Raw genomic sequence first — 18,615 nt, forward strand, 5'->3', positions numbered from 1 at the left:
AAATAATAGCAGTTTCAGGAAAGTGACTTTAAGTCACTAATAAATAGCATGAAGTTTTTGATAAACTGGATTTGTTGGTTAGAGAATCGTGTCAATAAGACCAGTGTTATGGAATCAAACTTCAAATGGAAAAATAAGTTAGGTGGTACAACAGATAAGAGTCCTGGGCTTGGAGTCAGGAAGACTCACCTTCTTGAGTTCAAATCTGGCCTCAAATTTGAGGACATTTGACCCTGGGCAAGTCATTTAACCCTGTTTGCCTCAGTTTTCTCATCTATAAAGTGAGCTGGAGAAGGAAATGGTAAACCACTCCAGTATATTTACCAAGAAAACCCTAAATGGTATCATGAAAAGTCAGACATGACTGAAATGACTGAACAACAAACAGCAACCAACACACAAACCCTCAAGTCACAAATAGGTCCCCAATGCTAATTATCATTAAGCAGCATTTGTCACAAGAAGGACTCAACAAATCTTTATGGATGACATAGCGTAATTTGCAGTTTAATCATTCATTCATTCAACAAGCATTATTAAGTGTCTACTATTTCTCTGGCACAGGGAAAACTGAGGCAAAAAATCTAGCAATCTCTTCCCTCAAGGATTTTAATTTAGATTGAGGTAAACAGTATGGACACATGTAAATACAAAATTGTGTGTGTGTATGTGTTTGGTGAATACAAAGTAATTTGGGGGGAGGTGCTAAGAATTAGGGAATCAGAAAAAAGTGAAAGAGATATCACTTGAACTGAGTTTGTGATTCTAAGAAACAGAAGTGAAGGAATGCATTCCGGGCTCGAGGGGTACAGAAGAAGATGTTATGTCATGTACTAGGAAGAACAAGTGAGCTAGGTGAATGGAACATAGAGTACATGAAATGTGTAATGTAGGATTAATGTGTAATAATCCTGGGAAGGTAACCTGGAGCTAGATTGTGAAAGGCTTTAAATGTCCAACAGAGAAGTTGATAGTTTATTCTAGAGATAGTTGTGATATGCTAAAGATTTTTGAGCATTTATTAAGTACTAACCAGATGCCAAGCACTATGCTAAATGTTGGAGATATAAAGAAAGTCAAAGATGTGGTCCCTGCCCTCAAGGAGCTCACAGTGTAAAGAAGGAGACAAGCAATAGGCAACTATATGCACATAAGACATATATAGTGCAAATGGGGAGTAATTTCACATAGAAGGAACTAGTCATGCATGGGTAGGAGACCAGGAAAGGCATCTTATGGAAAGTAGGAATTGAGCTGAGTTTTGAAGAAAGTCATAGGAGCCAGGAGTCAGAAGTGAGGATGGAGAGCATTCCAGGCATGGGAAATAGCCAATGAAAAGGGAGGGTCATGGGATGAAGTGTCATGTATAAAGAATAGCAATAAGACCAATTTTGCTGGATGATAGTATATGCAGAAGAGAATAAAATGTAAGAATAATAGAAAAAAAAACAGGCAGGGACCAGATAATGAAGGGCTTTAAAAGTCAGAGGATTTTACATTGGATACTGGAAATAATGGGGAGCCATTGGAGTTTATTGAGTAGAGAGGCAACATGGTCAGACATATAGTCTAGGAAGATCACTTTGACTGAGTGCATGATGGGCTAGAGGAAGGGCAAACTTGAAGCAGGGAGACAAACCAACAATTTTGTTTCAATAGTTCTTGTATGAAATAATGAGGGTCTACACCAGTGTAGTGGTTATATGATTAGAGAGAAGAAAATGTACATATATGGGAGATGTTATTAAAGAAGAAGTGACAAGACTTGACAATGGATTAAACATGTAGGGAGAATATAAGTGAGAAGTTGAAGATGACACCGATGTTTTAAACCTGGGTTACTGAGTAGATTGTAGTACATTTAACAGTAATAGAGGAATTCAAAAGAGAGTCTGGGTTGGAGGAAAAGAGTTCTGTTGGGAAGATGATTTTGGCAGATATGTGGAAGACAGATTGTAGAAAAGAGTTTGGAAATTATGAGATCAATTAGGATTACACTGGTCTTTGTGAGCGATGATAAAGTCCTAAAGGAGGGTGGACAGAAAAAAGGATTTGAGAGATACTATGGAAGTGGGATCATCAGGTCTTGGCAACTAATGGCATAGTGAAGATCAGTGGGAATGTGTGAAATATCACATCTTCTTCAGAGGTTGCATACCTGGATGACTAGAAGAATAAGACCCTCAATAGAAACAGAGAAATAAAGTAGGGGGAAAGATAATGAGATAATCTTGAATATATTGAGTTTTGGCAGGTAGCTGTGATGGGGGCTGGGAACTCGGGGGAAATGAGAGCTGTATTTCTGAATCTAGGCATTGCATAGAGATGATAATGAAACCCACAGAAGTTGATGAAAGAAAGTATGTGGAGAGAGAGAAGAAAAAAAAAAACCCTGGACAAAGTTTCAGTATGAGTCAACCATCTGATACCAGCCCTTAAAAGTAAGCTACAGATGGGGCGGCTAGGTGGCGCAGTGAGTAAAGCGTCGGCCTTGAGTCTGGAGGACCTGAGTTCGGTTCTGTCCTCAGACACTTAACACCCACACAAAAAACTAGCCGTGTCACCTTGGGCAAGTTACTTAACCCCAATTGCCCTCCAAAAGGTAAGTTACAGAAGATGACCCAGCAAAGAGATTGAGGAGTAGTTACACAGATAGAAAGAGAACTAGGAGGAAAAAGCAGCACAAAAGCCTAGAGAAAGTAGAGGAGAGGACAGTCTACAGACTTAAAAAAAATAGTAGGGAGTTCAGCAATGATTAGAAAAGAGGAAAGGTCATTGGATTTAATAATTAACAGATCACTGGTAATCTGAATCATTAGTTCACTTGAGTGATACAGTCAGAATCAAGATTATAAGAAGTTATATGATTTGGAGGTGATGAAGTGGAATCACAAATAAGGTTTTTTGTTTGTTTGACTTAAGGAGGAAGAGATTGAAAAGAGATAGAGGATAATAGTTTGAGGAAATGGTAAAGCCACATAAAAGTTTTATAAGGATGGAAGGAGAAGACAAAGCTCTGTGTGTGTGTGACAGAGAGAGAGAGTTGGGGGTAGGGGATGACAGATGACAAGAAGGGGCAATTATCTGAACACAAAGGTAGAGAGGGACTTGAAATGAATGGGAGAAGGAAACTATAAAGGTGATTTTGGGGGAAAATTTGGGATACCTTGAGGAATAATCTGATCTCAAGGAGGAAAAAGAGAAGTATTCAAATTGAAGAAAGATTGGTAAATAGGACCAGTGGAAGAAAAAGACTCAAGAAGATAGTTGGTAACCAAGGTTAAAATAAAAAAAAAGTAAGAAGTTAATGAGATAATAAGAAAGATGGTTGTGACTGTCAAATGGCTAAGGCAAAAGAAATTTTCATAGTGTTGACAAGAGGCTAAGAAGGTGAGTTGTAAGCACCCTCAAACAATTTGAAAGACAAAGATTAAGGATCTTATTCTCTAAGGAGAGTTGGTTCGCAGTGACAAATGGAGTGTGATGCTAATTAAATTAGTTAACATTTGGAAAGTGTTTTATAAACCTGAAAACACTATATAAATGTTAGGGATGATGATGATGATGATGTTTGTATTCTTGCAATGACCTAATTGGTCTCCCTGCCTCAGGTTTCTTCTCAATTCTCACAGTCACCAAAGTGATTTTCCTAAGGTGTAGATCTGGCCATATCACTCCACTTCACAATAAATTCCACTGAGGGATCATAGCAATTCTTCCTCTTCAACCTAAGGTCAACAGGGAGGATCCAGTGGTAGACTTTTGTATTTATTCTTAATTCAGGCTCAGCAGTCAATTAAAAGCCTTTGCTCACCAGACAGCAGAGAATAAACTGTAACAGAGTACTTGCTCAAGCTCTAAAGTCCTATGAAAGTTTGCCTTAGGTAGCATACACTGTGCATGCTCAAAAGGAAAGGGCTTTTACTGGTCAGTTCTATAATATGTCTCCCATTACATATCCTAGACAGAGGATTCCCAAAACTAGTCAAAATAGATGGCTAATACTCACTTGTGATGATTTACATGAATATAAATGATGCTGCCATAAGTAACCTAAATTTTTTTCCAAAGAATATTGGTAAGAAACTGAAGACCATAAAGATGCAGGTGTTGCATGTGTTGTGGGTGTGTGTCTGTGTATGTGTTTACCACTGCTACCCATTAAAGGAAAGGAATACAAAAATGAAAATAATATTTAAGAAATAGAAAATTAAGAAAATGATCTATAAGAATGGTATTTAATATTTAGACCTCAGTTTGAAATATAAAAATGAAACTTTCTTGGCTGTGTATGGAGTGTACCAAATGACAATTTTTTTTTTTTGGAGGGGGGAAGGCAAGGCAATTGGGGTTAAGTGACTTGCCCAAGGTCACACAGCTAGTTGGTGTCAAGTGTCTGAGGTTAGATTTGAACTCAGGTTCTCCTGACTCTAGGACCCATGCTCTATTCACTGCACCACCTAGCTGTCCCAAAATGAGAGATATTAAGAAGGTACTTCCGGGGGTGGCCAGGTGGCTTCTTGAGTAAGAGCACTGGCTCCAGTGTTGGGATGATCTGGAGATCGAATCCCGGGCTCAAACACTCAGCACCACACCCAGAAATAACTGGCCGTGTAACCTTGAGCAAGTTACTTAACCCCAATTGCTTAAAAAAAAAAAAGAAGGTACTTCCTTGGGGTTTTGCAAATCTAAGCAAAAATATTTTAAATTGAAAAGGAAGAAGGAAAGTGAAAGCTTTGTACATGTATCCACTAATCTGAATAACACAAAATATCTAGCATGCCAAAACTAATGGTGGTAGTGGTGGTGGCAATTCTACTACTACTACTACTACTACTACTACTACTACTACTTTTTTATCAGCCTCTTAGGAGAGCATAACTGTAGTTATAAATTAAGTTACCAAATCCTTTTTAAAATTTTTTTGTCAATGTGCTCTGTCTGGTTTTGTTTTGTTTTTTGGTACTTTAGCCTTTTTGTGTATAGGGAAGGAATGAATGCTTGCCCTATACTTGGCTTACATTGAGTACTTTTTAATGTCTCCGTTTTCACTCAGCTTCTATAAAAAGAACCAAAAATGAGACAAAATCTAATCTTTATAAATTACTTACATCCCTATCAAAATACTTATATAATTTAATGGAAGCATAAGGAGACAAAATGTGTGAGAAAAGGGAGCCTGATTCCTTTTACTAGAGACTAGACAGGTACCCAGTCCAGAGCAGATGGGTCCCTTAGTGGAAAGTAAGTGGGAATAGTGCCCCACATACCATCAAGGAGTTTATAATCTACCGTGTTTCCCCGATAATAAGACCTATCCCAAAAATAAGCCCTCCCCTTACTGTGTAAGATTCCTCTAAAATAAGCCCTCCCCCGAAAATAAGCCCTATTGAAATTGTTACTGTAGTGAAGGTGATCCCCTGCGCTACATGCTACATTACGGTACCCTGTGTATGCACCGTCCCCCCCCCCCCTGTGAAACGCACGCTGAGCTCTGAGCTGCATCCAATCAGAGCTGCAGCAGTGAGTGCGTCATCCTGTTCTTCCCCAGTGATTTGCTTATTGAATAAAGGTACATTTTTTTGTTCACATTTACCTGTTTATTAAAATTGCTGTCAATGTTCATTAAAATAAGCCCTCCCCTGAAAATAAGCCCTCTGGTGTTTTTCTGTCCAAAAAAATAATAAGACAGTGTCTTTTTATCGGGGAAACACGGTAGTAGGGGAAGACAGTACACAAATGGAACATTTTCCTTTGAGGAGTATGCCAGAGGGAACCCAGTGTGGGGGTGTGATGATGAAGGTGGAGTCAAAACCAAGCTGGTGGCAACTATCTTGTCCAAAGATGATCCTGGTCAGGTCTGATGTATGACTTATATTAGGTCCAGACAGTCTTGGAGACTGGGTACTCTGTAGTTATGGAAGGCCGCAGAAGCATGGTACAGTAGGAAGAACACTGAATCAAACGACATGAGTTCAGTTCTCACCTCTAATGCCTACTACCTATTTGACTTTGGACTAATCAACCTTCTTGGACCTCAATGAGGGGGTTAGGCGACTTAGTCTTTGTGGCTTCATCCAGCTGCAGATCTCTGATACTATGACCATATGACATGGTTGCTTATCTCTGAAGTGTGAATTCAACCTAGAAAAATTGCTCAGAATAACTGGTTACCATTTTTGGTTACCTAAAGATGTAATGATATAGTAAATTTACAAATGACGCATCATTTAATTCAGTTGTGTAAACAAAAACAAGTACAGTGTCTCTATATCCTTAGGTAGAGTTATGAAGAAAAAGCTGTTGCCATTTATAACTAAACCAAGGCAGCTCCTTCTGTGATATCGAAGACTACTAACTCTGGCTGAAAGCACAAAATGTGACTTTAGCAAAGTAAGGATTGCCCTATTGTCATTACTGATCACATTATTGTATATTGAAAGCAAATGTATTTTGACTAAGTTAGCCACCATAATAGCTGGGGTTAATATAGATGTCTCAAGACTTATGCTGCAAATTAATATTGTAAAAAATTTTCATCTTTGTTTATTTCACCAACTATTTCCCAGTTGCATGTAAAAGTTTTTAACAATCATTCTTTTTAGTACTGAATTCCATATTCTTTCCCTCCCTCCTATGACACCCCCTCCTTAATAAGACAAGCAATTTGATATCAGTTATACATCTGAAATCATACAAAGATTTTCCATAGTAGCCATGTGGCAAAAATAAAATACAAACAAAATAAAACAACAAAAATGAAGTAAAAAATCATGCTTCGATCTGCATTTAGAGTCCATCAGTTCTCTCTCTGGAAGTGGATAAGATATCATCATGGGTCTCTTGGAATTGTCTAGAATCATTGACTTGATCAGAGTAGCTAAGTTTTTCCAGTTAATCAGCCTTATGTACACAATGTTCTCCTAGTTCTGTTCACTTCATTTTACATGGTAAAGTGGCAAACATGGTAAACAAAATGTTCATAGTAAGTCTTCCCAGGTTTTTCTGAAACCATCCTACTTGTTGGCAAATTAATATTTAGGAGCTAAACTGGCAAACTGATGCTGCTGAGGTGACTGAGGTTGGCTTATTAGGCCCAGAGACCCATGCAATGTTTTGCTTGCTCAGGTAGGCCAGGGTTTGAGAGCAGTAAATCTGAACTGAAAATGGGTAAAGATAGGTCAGGAATATAGGAATTGAGAAAGGAATATGGGGATATAGGAATTGAGGAAGGAATATGGGAATATAGGAATTGAGTGCAACAGGTTATGTTATGTAGTTATGTACTAGATAGGCTGTGGTTAGGCCTAGAAAAGCTCAGATGTGGTAGGGTCTGGGAAAAGTATAGTAATGGTTGTTCTAAGAATAGGGTTGTTCTAAAAAGGTAAATTCAACTGAAGATAGCTATTTTTTAATCTGCTCATGTCTTTCTGGTTTGGCAGGTGTTTAGAGAGATCTAGATTTGACAAGAGAATAGCCTTTTGGCTTGGAATTCTCTAAAATCTGTCTTAGAAGTCTGCCTGTGGAAAGAGAGAAGGATGGGAAGAAAAGTAGTTCAACTATTGTCGGGGGCAGCAATATTCTAACCACTTTCTCCATGCAAGTTACGCTAGTTTTTCCTTAAAGGATATTGAGACTATCCTTGAAAATAGTGTGACTCAGGATTCTAAAGGTTAGGCTGTTGACTTCACTTCCTTGTTGCCCAAGTACAAATCAGCCTAAAGGACCTTTCAGATACTCCTGATATTTAGTGGAAAATAATAGGTAGCCAAGCTGAATCAACTCAAGATATCTTCAGTGCCTATCCTCACTAAATAATCTTCCTACTTTGGCTTAGTAAATCTTTTGTTAACTGTTGAATTATCTCCAAGTGTCCTGTTTTATCCCAGTATTCAGCCTGAGCTCATAGGGTACCAGCTTGAGTAAGGACCACGCCAAAAACCAGCATAATAGCAAGAAATACTGTAAGACATCAGGGTCACTGTCATTCAATTGGTTACCAAGAGTCAGGACTAAGGTTTCTGCTATAGGGAGTTTTTACAGTTCGGACAATCGTTATCAACAATGTCTTCTGACAAAACCATTGAATGTGATAGAAAGATGTGTTCACTAGGCTGCTACGTATTACACCAACAGGTATAGGGATCTTGCTAAGAATAAACACCTGCAGTTCACCTTAATCAAGAGCTATTTGGGCAATTGTTATGTTACTACCCATCACAGTGCTAAAATGTTAAGAATTTGTTACAAAATAACTGGTAAGAGATTTATTGGGATAGAACCAGAAAATCAAATTTAAAAATTCTGAAAGACAGAGCAAACACTATTTGATTTGAAAAGTAATGAAATGCATTAATGTCACCGTTGCACTTAGTAGAATCTTCTTCTAAAATCTATGAAGAAAAAAATTAATGAAGCAAGTAGTTCTGTAAAGGAACTGAAAGTAGCTGTAAAAGCAAGACAATCCAAGCAAAGCCATGTGCCTTCTTAACAGCTAGAACAATGGTGTATCACCAATAATTCAGAATCTTTTGAAAGCTAGAAAACTAATAAGAGAATAGTCAGTCCTATGAATAAAGCAAGAATATTTTAACATGTAAAAGAAGAGTGGCATATGGACACATCTTTTGAAAAGTGATAACTTTATTACATCACTAGTGAAGAAATTGAATCTGAGAACTTGAATGTGTTACCCATAGTCACACAGCTAGTAGTAGAATCTAGTTTCCTCACATAATCTGTTACCTTCCCATTATGCCATGCTGCTTTCATATGAGATGGATTCAGAGACTCAAATGATACCCAAACTGGGATTCTAACCGCTTCATAATTTTAGTGGGTGATTGGCAAATAGTTGTTGAATTGGAGGAATAATTTTACTTGTAAAAGCAAATCCAGAGAAAACAAATTTCTTTGAGAATTTCTTTTTGTAACAGTAAACTAATTATACTTAACATAGATACATGAACTTGTGCTTTTTGTTTTTTTTTTTTACAAACATTAAAGAAAATTCTAGATGCGGATGATTTTTTCCTTTAAGAACTCACTTGTTTATATTTAAGAGATAATATAACAAAATAAATTATTAATCCAGCTAAATAAAATAAAAATAATTTTTATCCATTCATGGTAGCTTTGTAAATATGTGGGTATCCATTCAACTTCAATGATTAACAATTACAGGTGATGCTGACAACCATTAAAGTGGTAGACCAGTGAAGATGATGCTCAAATTAACTTAACTTCAAATTGATTTTGTGATGGTTGTGCTAGCACTTTGTGGCATGGCATCATATTATCAGAGGGAATTACAATGTGTATACAAATACAGCTTGCATCACATACAGTAATACAGGTTTCTAGACTGAAAATTCCATGATCGTAGGGACTGTGCCTTATATAACCTTTGAATCTCCCTACTGCCCCTAATAATGCTCTTCACACAGTACGTATAAGAAATATTTGTTGAATAAATGTATGCCATCCTGTCCTTTCTTAGAAGATACATCCTGGGAGAAAAAGACATTGCCAGGGAGCCAAGAAGTGAACCAAATCAGCTCTGGTTTTTTCAGTGAAACTTTTATGGGGCTAGTGGATTTTGGGAAAATATTTACAAAGCTGTATACTAGGTGATTAATTTAATTTTGTTCAACCTCTAGGAATGTGAAAAAGGAAAGTCACTTAACCCTGTTTGTCTCAGTTCCTCATCTGTAAAATAAGCTGGAGAAGAAAATGGCAAACCACTCCAGTATCTTTGCCAACCCCAAACGGGGTCATGAAAAGTCAGACAAGTGCTCACAAGAATTCTCTCTGTATTAGATGTGTACAGAATTATACAAGAGAACTTCTGACTGACAGAAAGCCTATTTAAATCAGGTTTTATTGTATTTCATTTTATGCTTTTAGGTTTCAACATGAGAAAAACATTATGCATGTAGCTAAAGTGTTAAAACATTTTAATACATTTTTTAGATACTCATTAAAATGAGAGTTGGACAAGATGAGCCAAAGTTCTGTCAGTATCATTAGACATTTCTATGTAGAACAAACAAATTCCACTTAGACTGAACACAAATAACTGTGGCAAATATGTTTAACGAGTATTTTTGAAGTTTGAATATATTGACACTCGAGAAAATTTCAATGTTCTGAGTCCCAAACGGAAGACTAGGATGTAATCTATGTATTTAGAGCACTTCTTTGCTGAGGAGTAAACAAGAGTACCACTAAGGTTTTGTTCCTGGCCAATACACACAATAAGAGCAGGGATGTGGACTAGGGATGGAGGGTGATGGCTTTAGCTTCTGTTCCTGCCCTAACTTCATTTGCATGCCAAGGTGGGAATGAAGCTCATCTTGGTAGGCAGGCTTTCATACAGTACTCGCTTTTGGTTTGTTTTGTTTTTTTTTTCTAGCATAATCCCTGAAACAGATTTTAGGGACACAGGCTCATAGTAAGGGAGGCAACAGGAGTTACAAGTAATTTATTATCCCTAAGTCAGACAGTTGTTTGATACCAAAGACTTTGAATCAACCTCAGAAGTAAATAATAAAAATAATAGACCATATCAGCTTGAAGAATTCTGTTAGTTTTTGTTGTCTGCTGCTTCATCTGTCTGTTTTGGCTCACAGTCTGACACAGACTGCACGAACAGAAATATAGCCGACTCTGTCAGGGAGAGGCCTTCCAGCCATTGTGTTTCAGACAAGGATAGACAGTAGAGAACAGCAGGTAGCCCTGAAGAGGGTAGGTTGCTAAAACCCAGAAGATGGTAGAAGATAACAGCTTGATGAACAAGAGGCCACAGGACGGACCCATCAGAGACAACTTGAAAGTGAAGATGTGACATCCAGCCCAGAAATGTGCTACCTAGCAGAATGCCGAGTAGTAACATCACCAGATGACATCTGTACTCTTCAGTGGTGAAAGTGTCAGTTATCCCAGCTCTGTGTGTGTCCTTGACATCTGTATCATTAATAGTGTGCTTTCCATGAAAGATTCCTAACTCTATAGGTATGTGGGCCACCCCCAAACCTGTTCTTTTTAGGCGTGGCACACCTATAGAAGAACATGCCCTATGTGTGCTTAAGAAGACTTTTTCTTATCTCACTTTGATTAAATACATTTTGTTTTGAGTTAATGTGGTGTCTGGAAAAATAAGCACACTGATGGAGAGTCATGAGCTATACCTTAAAGTGGGTATCCTAAAAATGCTTCAAATCTAAGTTAGTGCTCTGGGGCTCACAGGTGACAGGGTATAACATGCAGAGTATGTAACTGGTCAGTCACTGAATGAATAAGGATTTCTTTTTACCCTAGTTAACATCTGAGCCTGTGACTTCTAGTTCTAGAAGGTAAAATTCACTTGTCCAACAAACACTTATTAAACATTTACTAAGTGTGAGGAACTATTCTAGGGGATACGGGGGGGAGGGTATAAAGATGATTGAGACAAGGTGCCTAACCACAAGAAATCTACAGAAGAAAGTATTCTTGGCCTATTGAAATCTCTTCTTGGTAAGTGTGGATGGATGGAAGCTTGAGTACTGTTTTTAAATCCTTCAGTAGTTTGAATAAGAACTACTAAATTAAAGCGTGATTTAATATTTACTAGAAGTTTGATTATTTTATTTCTAACAGGACAAAACAAGAGATAGAGACTTAAGACTAGAGCTATTATAGTTAAGGATTGTGGTAAAAGTACAACATATAGAGAGTGAATTCTTTTTTTCTCCCTTAATCTTCTGAAGACATCAATACAACATATGACTGCTTTGTGATCAGTGTTTATGAAAATATATTAATACAAATAAAATGGTTATGTTGCTGAGTATTCACTGTAAATAACTAGGAAACTTGAGGTCAGATAAAACAAAGTATGGCTTTGTATCCCTACCCTCATAAGCAGCCTGACCATTCCAATATAATCTGCCATTCTCAGAGTTAAGGCTTTCTGATTATTACTTTATTGAGAGTAAAACAATAAGTAATTAATACCTGGAAGAAACAAAAAACATTAGGAAAGTTAGTGCTGGGAACATGTGTATGCTCTTTGGTGAAGTGATATTTTTAATCATTTTTAAAATGTCATTCATATGGGAAGGACTCTTCCTAAACTACACATTGAGAAAAGCTAAAATGGCACTTTTTTTCCAAAGACTAGAAAAGACACTCCATTAAACAGACAATAGTTGGTACATTTTGCTTTAACGATGTAAATTATATTCAGGCACCCTTTCACATGTCTGCTCGAACAAAAGAAGCAAATACTCCATCTTCCTGAGCCAAGAGGCTTTCTGGGGTGTCATATTCTAAAATATTCCCTCTTCTCATCACAATGACCAGATCTGCTGTCAGGATAGTGTGAACCCGATGCTGTGAGGGGAGAAGACAAACCCAATATATTATCACTATAATCTTTCATGAGCATAAATTAAGAGTCTTAAAATAAAATATTTTAGACAGATTATCAAAAAAATTCATTATTCTTAGGGTAGAAGTGAAGAAATAAAGAAGGTACGTTAGCTTTTTCATACAATAACGTAGCATTTACTTGCAGGTTTCTAAATCTTGGCTACTAAGGGCCATAGATATAAAGAAGTCAGAATTTGACTTAGATTATGACAAAATCTCTACAGCTTGTCTATAATGATGTGCTAGAAAACCCAGTGAACTAGTTCACTAGCTCTTTATTGAATGAATGAATGAGGAGCTGTGGCAAATCAATGTTCAGAGGTCTAAGCCGGAATTCTGGTGTCTACGATGGACACTTAGTATGATCAAATTGTCCTGGGGCAGGGAACAGTCTGTTCCCCATGGTACAGCTCTACCCACTCTGACACAGATGGTGCCTCTCTACAACTTCCCTTCTAAGAAAGAGGCAGGATAGGGGAAGGCAGCTGTACCTGTGGAGGAAGGCAGTCACCAAGAAAAGAACAGGATACTCAGAGAGAGTGCCACTTAGGACAGAGGCAGCAAAATAGTGTGTGGGGTTGGCGTATTGAAGGCCTGTTGTGAGGAGAAAGGATATTGTCTACATACATTGGCAGCCCAAGGTAGACCTCCAGAAGTCAAATTCTGGCTATAGTCCTGTCAGTGTTATTCTATTGCATAATTCTGTATATCACCTACCTTCCTTATCTAGATCCAGCCAATGCCAGTGGGCCAGGTCACAATTTAAAGTATTATGGCAAGCCAATGAATGCTAGGAAGAGACTTTTGAGGGTACTACCTGCATGCAGTTGGAGTGCCTTGTTTGAAGCAATTATGATTGTTAGACAAGAGTATCAATGGAAAATCTCACCTTTCCCAATCTTCTGACTCCCTCACAAAGACTTGGGTGGTGGTGGTGGTGATACCTGCTAGTGGTGAATGTTGGGAGAACTATGGAGGAACCCTCTCCATCTTAAAATTAACCAAACTCTGAAGGGGGCCCTACTACATGTGCATCTGTCATTCTATACCTTGAAGTACACTAGTATTTCTTAATGTCTTCTTCTAGTGCCTTTACTATCTCAACCCTTAAAACTCTGTTGGGGCTTCTCAGCAATGAGAAGTTTTTTGAGACCACTTCCAGTGTCTAAGCAAGATACTATAGCTGTCCCTAGGAGAACAAACTGTACTCATGGAATGTGACAGGAATTAGAAGTTTCCCATTGATTTTTTAATCTATGCATTGATAGTACTATCATAAACTGTGTTACCTTTGAATAGACACAATCAGCATTTTTTTTTGGCTTTTTCTTTTGGAGGGCAATTGGGGTTAAGCGACTTGCCCAAGGTCATACAGCTAGTAAGTGTTAAGTGTCTGAGGCCAGATTTGAACTCAGGTCCTCCTGACTCCAGGGCCAGTGCTCTACTCACTGTCCCACCTAGCCACCTCCACAAACAGTATATTTTAAGTGAACCCTTGAGGAGGAGAAGGAGGGAGTGAGTTGCTTTCCCTTTTATAAGGACTTTTCTTTGAATAGGGTCAGCACCTTATGTCTGTGTCAAAAATAGACTTAATGGACTGTGTAAGATTTATTGTAAACTTTTGTATACTTTAATCAAAAACTAAACTAAACCCCAATTCTTCCATTTTCTTAGCAATTGATATTAAAAAATATAATTCAGCCATTCACTGAGAGAAACAAGTAGTCCTCCAAATCCACAAATAGACTGTCATAAACATTGGCTTGCTACACTAAAATTGTGTTTATATAAAAATGAAGAACAAAAAGCTAGAAACTTTGGCCAAAGAAGCAAATGTGGCTTAGTTTCATCTGATTATCCAAATCATTATTATTATTTTTACAAAATACTGTCAATGATAATAATGTTGATGAAATTCTTAATTCTTTCCCAGGGAATTAACCTAATCACCAATGGAAATAATCCAATTTAGTAAGTGATTTACACTTAATACTTCAGTACTTAGAGTTACTGGTTACAAAAAGGCCTTCTTAAGACTTTCACATAATTTTCTAGGTCATCCAACAAAACCAACAGAAAGATTCTCAGTCAAGGGAAAAAAACAGATACCACTATCATAAAAATAAAAACGAATGGCAAATTCAAATTCCTCCCTATTTCATTCCTTACAAAGGCTTTTTCTAGACCTTCAAAGGGGAGACAGTCTGACCTTTGGCTCCAACCATGATTCTCTCTTGCAGCAAGATCCACAGTTGAAAAAAAAGATTTCTGTTAAGTAAATGGTACCTTATCTTCCAAGTGTGTTGCAGAAAGGAAGGTAGTTAAAGAGATACATAGAGTATTGAGGAAGTATTGACAATATAGCAGAGGAGCAAAAATCAGGCAAAAGATATACTGTTCCTGTCTATATCAATTCATGTCCAGTTAATCTTCCAACAACACACCATGCCAGGTTATGCAGTAGCCCCACATTCTATGCATAATGGAAATCATAGTCAGTTTTGCAAGATATAGAGTTGATGGTTGCTCACATGGTTTGATTTAAATGGTACCAGTGAATTTATTAGATGATCCTTCCATGGAATAAGGAACCATGGTATCATCATCATTTAACAACAACAACAATAGCAACATTTACATAATATTTTAAGGTCTGCAAAATGCTTTGCAAATATACCATCTCATTTTTAGGTCATTAGGTATCTAGGATAAAGAAGATAAAAGGGGACACTGAAAGAGTACAGAAAATTAGGTAAGGGGGGCAGGGTGCAAAAGAAAACCTTTACTTCACAATTGTGTCTTTATCAACCTTGGTGGAGAACAATTCTCTCCTAATTTATGTAAGGTGTACTCTTAAAAGGATTTGTCTTCTTCTTTGTCCATCTTTCCCACATGCCCTTTCTCAGCTTCCCCCCTAATCACAAATAGAGTCAAATTGGGCTAGCAGAGCAACTTCATGCATGTTATCTTTTCTAGACTTTAAACCACATAAAACCAATTTCAATAAATCATGCACTCTCCAAAAGCAAGCAAGAAACATGAATGACATAGTACTTATAAAGCACATAAGGAACACATGGAGAAACACTGAAACTGGCCCTTTAGATCAGAGGTTCCCAAACTTATTTGGCCTACCACCCCCTTTAAAAAAATTAGTGTCCCCCCTGATCCTTTAACTTTTTTTTAAAATTTATGTCATTTAAAAATAATATATTTTTAAAATGATATATCTTAAATTTAATAATTTATTGTAAATTTGTGGGTATTTTTTCCTCACTGAAATTTTGATGATGCAATATTGCATCATATTACTGTATAGTATCATGTTGTAAACAAGTCATTATGCACATATACTCCTGCCCATGCATACTGGACTTCCTGACATGTTCACCTGCCCACACTTGCTTGTTAAGACCTGTTGGTGGATTTGATCACTAATTGGTTATAACTTGCATTTTGTGTGTTTATTTGGAAAATAATGTAATCACTACAGCTTTCACTTTTTGTTATACAACAGATGAAACATGTATGAAAGATTTTTTAAAATTTTATCTTCTCTTCTTTCCTTATTTCTCTACCACTCCCTTATTTTTATTCAATGCCCCCCAACTGCACCTGAGGCTACTACTACCCCCGCCCCCGGATCATTCCAGTGCCCCGACCAGGGGGTGGTATTGCCCACTTTGGGAACCTCTGCTTTAGATGAAAAATGAACCTGGTGGCAACAGATTCACTTTTGATGTGAATATATGAAATCATTATTTTACTCTGTTTATGATAATACACGTTTTATGTATATACGCATAATTTAAATAATATAAATTTGCCCCATTTGGGTAATATAGACCCATGGCAAGCCACCCTCCCCACTACACTCCCACACCTTTGCATACAGCCATTATGGTACAGAAGCTGTAAAGTAACTACCAGAGAATGAGATGCTTTGTATGCTGGGTAGATTTTGATGGTCTATTTGTTGGTCATCACCAAAGTGGAAAAGAGGCCATTCTTGTGAGCAAGCAAGTTTGGAACAGAGTCACATTCCACTAAAATACCCTCAGAAAAGACTAAAACAAGGCCTGCATCCATAATAGAAGACACGCGATGCTAGAGAGAAAAGAAGAACAGAAAGAAAAACAAGAGGAAGAGTCAGCAGGAGGGAAAGCGTGCAGTTGGCTTACTGAAAGATGCCTATCGCTGAGTGGCAAGGTTGAATACAAGCAAGAATCTTCCCAACAGACAGTGAAGGGGAGAAGAGTCGGATTATATTAAGTAGGAAGTAGAATAAATTACACAAAAGCCTTCAGATGAAGGTACAAACATAAAAATGACTAGGCAGTCATTTTTATGACATGGACATAGCACTTTCCAAAATTTCTAACTATACTGCAAGGTAGGACAGTGACTATTTTCCCCAGTTGTATCAATAAAAACACTTAAATGAGGTGCAGAAAGCTAGTAGCAGAGTTGGCAATCAAATTTACGAATCCTCATTCCTAAACCGCTGCTCAGACCACCAGATTATGCTCCTGGGAAAGCAACTGAGACATGTGTTGTAGGACAGAATTATTCCATATGAACAAACATCTGTGCTAGGGAAGAGTTAGCGTTAGACTGCAAAAGAGTGGGATTAAATGCGTATACATTAGATGAGTTCCTCTGGATTCTATAGCATTAGGTCCTAGCTTAATTTCCAACTGAGGTACCCAAATGTAGTTTGGAAATGTTGATGAAAATATTTTTAAGCTGTAGATGGTTTTCTCTTTTTTTCTCTATTGCACATATGCAATAACTGTTAGTGGAATAACTAATCAAATATATAAATGTGTTTTAATCATTCAAAGCTGAAGAAAGATGACCAGATGTAGGAACAAAGAAGGACTGAAGAAGTTCATATTAACAATGTCTCTCATACTTACGGCAATTGTTACAACTGTGCGATCTGCAAAGGCTGTCATTACCACTTTTTGCAAAATATTTTCCTGTAAAACAAAAGTGCCAGAAGTTGCTCATTTTCTCCCTTTTCATGCCAATTAAGCTAAGAGGAAAAACTGTTTTTTGTTGTCCTTAGTTTCTCCTCATTATAGCTTTAAAAACATCCATTTTTGTGGTCCTTCATTAACCTCATGTTATTCTGGACTTTGTAACTTGACACAGTTTTAATAGGACTGTTCCACATTCTGTCCACTTTTTGTTACCTTGATTCATTTTCCATACTTTTACTCTTTAAAAATATCAAATTAAATCGATCTTTTATTTTTATATCATTTTTATTTCCAGTTATATCCATCTTCCCTCTCCTCCCCAGCATCATTCCTTCTAATTAAGAATTTAAAAAGAAAAGGAATAGAGGCTGCTTAGGAAAACCAATACATGCATCAGCTGTATCTGACAGTATATGTAATATTCTGCACTCATGGGGTCCCTCCCCTTGCCCTCCACCACACACAGCTCTACAAAGAGGAAACCAAGATGCATTGTTTCAAATCTTCTTTAGGCTAATATTGGTCATTATGAGACTCTTGTTAAGTTTTTTTTTAAGGGGGAAGGCTATACATTTCATTAAAAACCAAGTTAATTGGTAATTTCTGTATGCATATATACATCAGTCTATATAGACAACTTCTATTTTTCCTTCTCATTTGAATTGTTTCTCTGTGTCTTCAGAACCTCATTCTTGAGATTTAGCCATTCCTCCTGGGATGACTTTCCCTATAGAATTTTAGTCCATTGATTCTTCCTCTAATCTTTGACATTTGCTTTCCTCAAATCTAGGATATATCCCTAATTACACCTGGTTTGCCTCTTCTTTTCAATCACAAACTTTTATAAAGTATGGGCACTTTCTCCCCTAAACCACTAAGGTGTGCATAATTTTCTCCTCAGTGGCTACTTCTCCTTGTTGGTGAGAACCAAATTCATAATAAAATACCTTCTTGTTGATTCCTCTACCTTTTGAAGGCTGGAATTATCATTAAAGGCAAAATAAAAACTTACTAGCTGCTTTTGACAGATGCGTGGATAATTGAAGTTTCCATTACTCCTCCAATATTCCTGCATGCTAGGCTTATTAACCTGTTTTATGATAAGTTTTCAAATATTCTTGTCCAAATGATATGTAGTATAAGCAGACGTGAAAAATCACTTCTACTTTTCCTCTCTATTGATCTTCATTGAGATACTCTATACTCTGCTTCCCTG

The 18,615-nt window shown here is 37.2% G+C and overlaps 1 protein-coding gene across 4 annotated transcripts in view; it reads right to left on the minus strand.

Moving 5' to 3' along the window:
- Window positions 1-8,625: 8,625 nt before the first annotated feature.
- LOC138175776 (ATP-binding cassette sub-family C member 9-like) overlaps window positions 8,626-18,615 on the minus strand; it is a 204,294-nt gene continuing 194,304 nt past the window's right edge. For all 4 annotated transcript variants that reach the window (XM_069106237.1, XM_069106236.1, XM_069106238.1 and 1 more), the window contains 2 exons: window positions 17,334-17,396; window positions 8,626-12,375 (listed from right to left, as the gene is read on the minus strand). In XM_069106237.1, coding sequence (XP_068962338.1) covers window positions 12,238-12,375; window positions 17,334-17,396 — 201 coding nt within the window. In that variant the 3' untranslated portion in view covers window positions 8,626-12,237. The remainder of the gene's footprint in view (window positions 12,376-17,333; window positions 17,397-18,615) is intronic.

This window comes from Petaurus breviceps, unplaced genomic scaffold, assembly GCF_028583685.1.
Source record: "Petaurus breviceps papuanus isolate PSGF00001 unplaced genomic scaffold, PetGlider_PUasm1.0 79, whole genome shotgun sequence".
In the NCBI taxonomy this organism is placed as follows: domain Eukaryota; kingdom Metazoa; phylum Chordata; class Mammalia; order Diprotodontia; family Petauridae; genus Petaurus; species Petaurus breviceps.